The following is a 9,254-nucleotide window of genomic DNA, read 5'->3' as shown; positions in this document are numbered from 1 at the left end:
GGACGGAGTATTAAATTTCACTAAAAATTCATTTTTTTTAATATAAATACAATAAATATTATAAATGAAGTATGAGTTTTGAATAAATTTCACGGATAATTAATGACATAAATTAAATATACATTTAATGTTTTCTTTTATATATTTGACAATTAATGACGACATAAATTAAATGAACATTTAATTTTTTTATAATCAATAATTAATGACATAAATTAAATTTTAAAGAAACAATAAATATCCTCTCCTTGTTCTCTCTTTGCATAAACAAAAGGGTTGGCAAGTCGCAACTCTCTCTCTCTTCATTGATCTCATACTACCCTATTCTCCAGTCCCTTCTAAACGTTGTCATTTTTCTCTTCCGGTGGATTGTGAAAGCTCAACGTTGTTCTTCTGCTGTGCTCTCTCTCTCATTTTCATTTCATTTCATTTCGGCTGTTTCGACTTTTGAGTAAACTGTTTTCTTATATATTCCTCTTTTGCATGTGTCCAGTCCAGTGATTTTGAGTCATCACTGAGTCAAGGTGCGTGTTTAATTTTCACGTTCATTTTTTATACCGTAATAACTTTTTGGATTTATGTTTTTAATAATTATGGCAACTCAGAGAGTCAGCAATCGGGGGAAAATTGACCTAATTAAGCAGAATCACAATGACATATTCCAAGTTGATGAATGACGACGCGGAAGCGAAACGCTGGATGATGGTGAAGCCAAAGTCTCGTCCTGCGGGTGATCCCGAGGAGCGTGACAGTCACAGGTTTGGGATTGTGTACAGCAGGAAGAGGAAGAGCGGTGCTGCAGCCGCGGGTGAAAATAGCAACAAAAATGGGTGTGTTTTGGCTATTGTTGTGAAGCAGAAGGGTGGTGAGTTCTCGCAGTTCTTGTTAAATGCGTTGAATTATATCACAAAGTGGAAGTTCACGCTTAAGGAGCTCGCTCATTTCCTTATGATGGAACCTTTTCGTTCCACCTATGCTTCGCGTGGAATCTACTTGCTGCAGGTAATTTCCTATTTTTTCTAACTCATGGAAACTACACACTACCACGTCTCCCACTTTTTTTTTTTTTTTTTTTTGTTTCTTACAAAATCGCATAATTCATTTAAAAAAGAAAAGATATTGATTGTTTCTGACTTTCTGCAGATATGTTTGTGAACTGGTATATGTTGGTTTGGGTTCACTTGTAGAAATGAGGGCTTTTATTTTTTTTAAGGCAAATTTAAGATTTCTTTTTAGATTTTTTTCTTTATTTTGGTAATTTTTTATCCTTTATTTAATTATTTCCATTTAACAGGAATTGTGATCAATGTTTTTTTTCTTTCAAAATCAAACCGTTAGTTCAACTGGTCAAGAATCAATACACTTATTCAGATTTCAATCAGTTAAATGTGATCAAAGCAATATTAATAAAATAATATTTATATAATATAAAATAATATTAAATAAATATAATAATTTTATTACACTAAAAATTAAAATAAAACATCATTTTATAAGTTTTTAATATTCAAAGCACACATAAAATTTTCACAATATTTGAGTTTAAATTTTAATAAAATACAATAATATCCATAATGAAAAATTAATTATAAAATATAAATTAATAAACTATATCTTATGTAAGAAAATTATTAATTGATAAAATAATTTATTTTTATTTATAATCCTTATAAATATATATTTTTATTTAGCTTCAAAATGTTTTGAGTTAAATTTCAAATTTACAAAAATACATTTTCTAATAATACTAATTAATTTAAATCATTTCCACCAGTTTTACCATTTCACATAAATTTTAAAATGCTCGGTTTTTTTTTTTTTTTTAAGAATTAGTGGACAAGTTACTAAACTAAATTATGATTAAATTGGTCAATCCGACTGACCTGTCTGATTTTCGAAACCAATTTTAAAGTGTTCGTTTTTATTTTTATAGAAATAATGGACTAGTTACTAAACCAAATTATGATTAAATTGGTCAAACCAACTAGTCTGTCTGATTTTCATAACTACGTTTTTCGGTTGGGAGAAGCAGGTTTTTAATTTCTTTTATTGTAAAATATTTTCATAACAACAATAATATATATATATATATATATATATGTTATATTTTTATAAACTTAATTATAACATACTGATATAAACTAGCTGGTATTTATTTATAAATTTTTACATATGGTAAGATTATTTTTTATAATATTTGGTTTGTAAAAGATTTTTTTTTTTATAATATATAATTACTGTACTCGAAAGTTATATTTATATTAGTTGGCTTTCATGAAAATTAAATTCATTCTTTACTTACATTATGTTCTTACATAAGTTTAATCTTCTTTCAGGGTCCGCCTAGTCAAAATGTTGGGGTTTGCCGGTTTTTTGGGATCACTCGGGCCATACCATTGTTCTGCATGGATTTTTCTGCCGCTCCTTTTTGTTTTATGTATCTGCACTCTGCAATGTTTTTGAGATCTATGTTTAACTCACTTTTTCTGCTACGTGGTGAAACCATTGTGTCTGAGACAATTGAAGTGAATGATGGACAACAGAAAATGATTGTGGTTGCAAATGGTGATGAGTTTTCTATAGCAATGACAAGGAAGAACGAAAATTATGACATGGATTCTGAAGATGAAAAATGGCTCAGGAAGTTCAACAAAAAGTCTCTACGTGTTTCAAATGAAAATTTTGAGTTAATTGTTGATGCTTTGGAAAAGGCTTTTCATTTTAATCCAGATGGTTGTGTTGATGCAAAATCTGCTGCTAACCAGTGTCCTCAGGATCTTGGTACTAAGGATGTTTTAAAAGCTGTGTCTAGATACTGGATGAAGAAACGAAAACAAAAACTTACGCCACCGATTAGGGTTATCCAGGTAACTTTTCCATCTCCTGGTAGCCAGAAAATGGAAGATATTTAGGACTTATGATAATAGGGCCGGGGGTTTCAAAATGTTCTCATGAGTTGTACATTTAATTGATATAATTTTGCAACCGCAGGAAAATGGGTTTGTGCATGTTCATACGTGTATTGCTTCTTAATTTTTGTAGTCATTTTTTTTTTGTGTGTATATGTGAATCTATGTTTGATGTAACAAAACCAAGTTGAGGTATTGTAAACTGCAGTGCAATGACTAACGTTGTTGATTTAATTTCATGTGTTAGAATTCTGAACCAGAGACAGCTCCACCTATTCGTCAACATTTGCTACGAAAGAGGAGGTCACTTAGAAGGCCGATTCGATATGGTGGAGGAAAATATCGTGGTGCTTGGCAAGGTACGATTATTATTTCATGTCTTTAATAGGAATGTTGGAAGAGTATAGCTCCGGTACTATTAATTAGAATATTTCATGATTCTAAATTGTGATTGTTGTGGTGCAAGACCACATGGCCCATAATTAATTTTTATATATGCAATTAAATATAATAATTATTTTTTTAAAATTAATTTTTTAAAATATATTATACAGTAGTTAATTAGAATCATAAATACTTGATAATTTTAAACTATCTAATAATTTTTCATATTTATGATTGTGGTTGTTGCGATAAAAATTTTGACCATTGCGGTGTAAATATATATATATATATATATATATATATATATATTTATTTATTTATTTATTTATTTATTTGCATCGAACATAAATAAATAATTCAATAATAATAAAAATCAATCAAACATATTTTTCTTAATTTTTCACTCTAAACTTCTTTCTCCCTTTTCTAAAATGTATCATACACCTCTTATTAGAGTAGAATATAAAAAAAAATATTCATTTTTATTAGTTTCTATTTCTATTATTTTTAATCTGTTGCAACAATAATATATTCCTTTTGGTTGTTTTGTTAGCTGTAATAATTGTTAATTTGTTAGCTATATTGGCAAGGGTAGCTACTATAAATGTTCCTTTGTATTTCATTTTCGTTGGGTTGAATCAAATGAAAAACTCCTCCATTCAACTTTTAACCTTTTCTCTCTGCAAATTTTCTAAGATGTTATCCAGAGTCACCTTTTCCAATGGTAAACCCTAATTTTCTTCACCCAACTTCTCTTCTCATATATGGCTTCCTCTAATCCCGCAGTTCGTTGTTAACTTGTCGATTCCTCTACAATACCTCATCGATCAAGATTGCACTATTGACAAAGTGAATCCCGTATATGAGGCTTGGAAGTCCAAGACCAGATGCTACTCAACTGGCTTCACTCGACTTTGTCAAAATTTGTTCTCTCTCATGTCATTGGCTTAACTTATGATCATACTAGGTTTGGGATAAAATCTGAGTACTTTCATATGCAGACAAAGGTGTGAACTGTGAACTCGTCAACTTTTCACTAACCTTTGATCCACCTACCTTGATGGTAAGACAATGTGCCAGTTCTTGTCTCAAATTGAGAACATTAATTGTTGACAAACTTGCTGGTTTGGGAAATCCAGTACTACTTGAAGAACACGTTGACACCATACTAGAAGGCTTATCACAGGATTATGCATTAGTGATTTCTGTCAAAGAAAGCAAGTTTTTGACTCCTGTTGTTGAAGTTGAGGCTATTCTTCTTGCACATGAATCTTAAACTAATAGATTTTGAAAATAGTCATTCTCTTCCTCTGTCAACTACACACAAGGATATGTGCATTCTAACTTGACGAATACTACAACTTGCAACAATTCTAATAGTGGATATGCTCGTGGTGGTGGTGACCATGGTGGTTGTGGAGATGGTGGTGGCAACATTGGGGTTCACTCTAGTAGGGGTACTGATAAAGAGTGTGAAGGTCGCTTTGCGAACTTCCAATGTCAAATCTTCTTAAAATATGGTCACATTGCCAATATTTGCTTTTACAGGGTTAATTCAAGTTATCATCCTCATGAGTCACTAGTGCTCTATGATCCCTCAACCCAACAACCTGTGCTACTTAATTTGCTTTAATCCAATAACAAAGCTTCCAACACTTGGGTCAATCCAAACCTAAAAATCTCTAATCTGGTTACCAATGCCACCTTAACCACTCCTAGTGCCTTGATTACCTTTTCTTATTAGGATGTTTCCAAGTCTACTTGGATTCCTAATTCAGGCGCCTCCTTTCATGTCACTGGTGAACCTCAAAATATACATTAGCTAGGTCATTTTAAGGGTCTGAACCAAATTTTTATTGGAAATGGTCAAGGTTTTCATATTATTGGTTTTGGTTCTTCCTATTTTTTGTCCCCTATTAGCTCAATTATTTCTTTTAGATTAAGCAACTTACTTCATGCTCCTTCTATTACAAAAAATTTATTAAGTGCAAGCAAATTTGCCATTTGAATTTCACTCTCATCATTGTCTTGTCAAATCTCAAGGGACCAATGAAACTTTGCTTCAAGGTGTTGTTGGTGCTGATAGACTCTACTCCTTTTTCCCATCTAAAGCTTCATCAACCATCTGTGTTGTTATCCTCCATAGTTGAACCACACCCAGATTCTATTGATTTGTTATTTAGTTCTATGCCTATTTTAAATTTCAATAATGTAAATAAAGTTTCAGATGTAGCTTTGACCTCCTAGTTCTCACTTTTTGTGGCATACTAGGTTGGATCACCCTAACTCTCATGTCCTTAAACTTGTTCTTGATCATTGTAATGTTACTCCATCCAATAAAAATGTCAATGAGTTTTGTTCTTCATGTTGTGTAGGGAAGTCATATCTACTTCCTTCCTCTCAAACTATTTACACTTCTTCCTTAGAATTAATTTTTATTGACCTATGGCGACTCTCTCACATTACTTCACACTTTGGATATGTTTACTATGTCTATTTTATTGATGCTTATTGTAAGTTATCATGGATATATCCATTGAAATCCAAAAGTAAGACTCTTTATGTTTTTCAACAATTTAAAGCTATGGTTGTCCTTCAACCAAACACTAAAATTAAAATTGTTCAATCTGATTAGGGAGGGGAATTCACTCGTAGTATAGCCTATTTTGTCTTCAAATATTAGTCTACATATATACTTATGAAAATAGCATTTTGATTGTGTCACCCATTATTATATCACACTTGAGTCCAATTCTTCCTCCCTTCTTGAGTCTAATGATCATATATTAAACATATTTCCAAAAATTTTAATGATCATCCTATACAAACCAGGTCCAAATTTGGAATACACACTCCTTGAATTCGTCACTCGTTATTGTTGGCTCATAGTGAGCCCAAAGGTATCAAACAAGAACATATTGCTCTATTAAAGAATCACACAAGGGATTTAGCTCCTCTACCCCTAATAGACAAACAATAGGGTGTAAATGGGTATTTAGAACAAAAGAAAATGCAGATGGATATCCATCAACAAGTACAAAACTCGATTAGTTGCTAAGGGTTTTCACAGAGTTCATGACTTTGATTTTCATGAGACATTCCCTCCTATTGTTAAGCTTGTTACAATTCGACTTATCATTACTCTTGCTCTCACTAATAATTGGAAGTTATTTTAGTTGGATGTAAATAATATTTTTCTTAATGGTCTTTTAGAGGAGATAGTTTACATGGTTAAACCTCCTAGCTTTGTTGTTGAAGATATAAATCTCTTGTTTGTAAATTGAACAAAGCTCTTTATGGCTTGAAGCAACAATGGCTCTCACTAGCAAATGTGATCTATCTTTATTCATCTACAAGCATCAAGCTCACATCATTTTTGTTTTAGTTTATGTGGATGATATCATTATCTCTAGCAATTCTTCATCTTTCATCCAGCAACTTACAAATCAGCTCAACTCTACGTTCTCTCTAAAATAGCTAGGTTGATTGGACTATTTCTTGGGCATTGAGATCAAGCACTAACTTGACAAGTCTCTTATCATGAGCTAAAGCAAATATATTAGAGACCCTTTTCACAGGACCAACATGGTCGAGACTCACCCTATTTCTTCCCCTATGGCCTCTTCCTGCAAACTGTTTAAAACTAATGGTGATTTATTCCTGGACCCTACCCTTTATAGATTTGTGGTTGGTGTTTTACAATATGTTACGCTTACCAAGCTTGAAATTTGTTTTGCTGTTAATAAAGTTTGTCAATTCATGACGTCCATGAGATACACGTTGTAAATAAATATGAATTTAGTTTATTAATCATAATTTAAACTGCAGTTGTCTGCTTGTTTAGATACACGTTGTAAAACTTTTTTCTGATATAATTACAGAAATTGCACATGAACAAAATGTTTTGAAGGAGATTCAAAAGGTTGAAGCTGCTGTAGCATCAGCAAATGCATTGACGAAACAAGCAATGGAAAAACGTAGAAGGGCTCAGCTTCTTAAGCAGAGGGCAGACTTGGCACTGTACAAGGCCAACGCGTTGTTCGAAATAGCCGAAGCTGCTCAGGCTAAACAAGAGGATATTAGGTATATCATCCTTTTTTATTTAAAGACAGATATATATTACCTCTTTTTTCTCTTTAGTTGTATGTGTATCTATATAATTTGCACAAAAATTAAATATAACATTCTAGGTATCATTTGTGTTGTTTTTTCATCATAATTAGAGTTTTCTGTGAATATTGTGTTAATTAATATTTAATGCATACATGTATTATCTATATTACGTACAAGATGTAACTCTTATTCTAGAACAATACATGCGATACTATGTGTAAGTTTTTTCTGTATAACTACTATTTATATGTATATGTTTTGCCTTATATAGAATGATGATCTCACTAATTTTTTGCAATAGATTAGCTGATTAACTCACTGGAAGGAAATATATTTTTAAGAAATAAAAGAAAATAGGAATAAAGAATGTTTAATTCCAAGCCTAGGATATCTTTGCGCTTCCAGATGATATCATTGAACAATTTTAGGTTAAAGTGTTTTCTTTGTTATGTGCAGCCTACCTGTAGTGAACAAATTTTTTTAGCTGAAGAGGACAAATTTTTTTTGGTTATATATAATAATAATATTAAATCTGGTGCATCTTATCAAAATTTGGGTTGTCTTGCCAGAAATTGAATATTCTTGATCATTGAACAGTATGTATGGTTTTTTGTTTTTATTTTCAGCCTATATTCTTATTCAATAATTATAAAAATATTAATTTAATTTTGTTTTCTGTTTTCATAATTTTGTAAAAGAAATGCTGAAAATACAAAAGAATGTTATTTTTATATTTTATTCTTAAAATCATGAAATTATCAATAAATTAAAATTAATTTGATACTTTATAAATTAATAGATAAAATATATTAACCAATAAAAGAAAAAATTCAAACATATTTTTAAGGATTGTTTGGTTATTTTTTAATAGAAAAGTTAAAAATAAAATAATGTGATATTATTGTAATTATTAGCAAAACTATATCAATTAAAAACATATTAAAAAAATCACTCTGGTTTTTCACTAGAAATCAATGATAAAGTGAAAGGTAGATAAAATATATATATATATATATATATATATATATATATATGAATTTTAATTTATTCATTTTTACTTAATCATTTTTATGGAATTCTAAACTTTTTTTGTTTTGAATTTCAGAACATCTGGCAGTTAACACAGGAGTATCTCAACTAAGATTCAAGTGCTATATTTGGCCCACATCAAACAAGGACTGTGTTTTATGGACAAACTGTTAGACTGAAGCTCAAATGTCCTTTGCTATTTAGACAACCATTACAAGTTCAAATTCGACTATTTGGTACTAAATTTACAGTTTGGACAAAAAAGAAGAAAAAAGATTTACTAGAAACTTTGTGTTGAATGAATCATTTAGATAATTGTTTTTTTTTTAGTATTTTTTTAAGTCTGTTTTAGTTACTATTCAAAGTTGATCAACATTTTTTTTCTTTGAATATTTTGTGGATTTCTTAATTATGTTATGAAATTTGAGATATTTTATGATCGGACGGTGTTCAAAGACCTTTTATTCATTTTGTTTTTATTGAAATAAGAAGATTGATATGGATATCATTCAACCTTTATCGAATAAGTAATAAGATTTCATTTCCAATTGTTTACATCCTAGCTTAGTTTCATTAATTGTGTATAAATACATAGATGCAAGTGCATGTGCATATATGCAAATATATTTACGAAATTATTGAAAGACGGACACTTGATTAATACATAATATTATTCGATCTAAAATAATGCATGTATGGCTTTGGTGGGATTTCCGTGGTGTATATATATGCATAGATGCGCTAGTACGTGCACTTATATGTAAATATATATGTCATGAGTTGGGTGCATGCACAACTTCCTTTTACTAGTGTTGAAGT

At 30.4% G+C, this 9,254-nt stretch overlaps 1 protein-coding gene across 1 annotated transcript; it reads left to right on the top strand.

Moving 5' to 3' along the window:
- On the top strand, nt 1-7,985 carry LOC109810614 (uncharacterized). The gene is made up of 4 exons (XM_083059384.1): nt 1-1,002; nt 2,337-2,867; nt 3,157-3,268; nt 7,175-7,985. The coding sequence occupies exons 1-4, from the start codon at nt 652-654 to the stop codon at nt 7,510-7,512; spliced, it is 1,332 nt and encodes a 443-aa protein (XP_082915510.1). The 5' UTR covers nt 1-651; the 3' UTR covers nt 7,513-7,985.
- The last annotated feature ends 1,269 nt before the right edge of the window (nt 7,986-9,254 follow it).

Source organism: Cajanus cajan, chromosome 7 (genome assembly GCF_000230855.2).
Source record: "Cajanus cajan strain Asha chromosome 7, NIPB_CcT2T_4, whole genome shotgun sequence".
NCBI classification, from domain to species: domain Eukaryota; kingdom Viridiplantae; phylum Streptophyta; class Magnoliopsida; order Fabales; family Fabaceae; genus Cajanus; species Cajanus cajan.
The sequence above is the reverse complement of the archived record's forward strand: the minus strand, read 5'-3'. Positions and strand labels throughout refer to the sequence as shown.

Excerpts from the sequence above, each read along its gene's own strand:
- LOC109810614 (XM_083059384.1), top strand. The coding sequence starts at position 652 with ATGACATATTCCAAGTTGATGAATGACGACGCGGAAGCGAAACGCTGG. Across the intron at positions 1,003-2,336 it reads GTGGAATCTACTTGCTGCAG|GGTCCGCCTAGTCAAAATGT; the intron begins GTAATTTCCTAT and ends ATCTTCTTTCAG. Across the intron at positions 3,269-7,174 it reads ATATCGTGGTGCTTGGCAAG|AAATTGCACATGAACAAAAT; the intron begins GTACGATTATTA and ends ATATAATTACAG.